The sequence below is a fragment of the Buceros rhinoceros genome, unplaced genomic scaffold (assembly GCF_000710305.1).
Source record: "Buceros rhinoceros silvestris isolate BGI_N320 unplaced genomic scaffold, ASM71030v1 scaffold17953, whole genome shotgun sequence".
Taxonomy (NCBI): domain Eukaryota; kingdom Metazoa; phylum Chordata; class Aves; order Bucerotiformes; family Bucerotidae; genus Buceros; species Buceros rhinoceros.
In genome coordinates this window covers 1,253-1,646 of record NW_010403231.1, presented here as the reverse complement: position 1 = coordinate 1,646, position 394 = coordinate 1,253, and the positions used below count along the sequence as shown (strand labels likewise).

The 394-nt window shown below is 57.6% G+C and overlaps 1 protein-coding gene across 1 annotated transcript in view; it reads left to right on the top strand.

The window, feature by feature from the left end:
• The window catches only part of MYO1H (myosin IH), a gene marked incomplete at its 3' end in the record, with an annotated part of 26,394 nt that overhangs the window by 24,978 nt on the left and 1,022 nt on the right, over positions 1–394 (top strand). The window contains exon 29 of the mRNA XM_010132939.1: positions 58–193. Within this exon, the coding sequence (XP_010131241.1) occupies positions 58–193 (136 nt within the window). The remainder of the gene's footprint in view (positions 1–57; positions 194–394) is intronic.

Below are 394 nucleotides of genomic sequence, written 5' to 3'. Positions count from 1 at the left end.
GCTTCCAGCGCGGGGCCCTGCGGAGCGAGAGCCACTGATGCCGACTGTTGTTTTCAGTACGTGACCCCCGTGATAAAGTACGACAGGAACGGGTTCAAAGCGCGGGACCGGCTGCTCGTCCTGACCCAGGCCTCGGCGTACGTGGTGGAAATGGCCAAGATCAAGCAGAAGATAGACTACGCCACTCTGAGAGGTAACGGTGGAGGTCAGCAGGGACCTCCCTTCCTGCCGGTGACCCCGCGGCTGGAAGGAAGGGTGAGCTCCTGGAGCCTGGTCTTTCGGAGACAGCTGAAGCAATGACCTACCTGAGAAGGGTTTTTCCTGGGGGCAGGTGAAGGGTCTTGTGTAGTTCCTCGAAGTATAAATTATGTGGAAAAGGACACGGTGCTCTAAA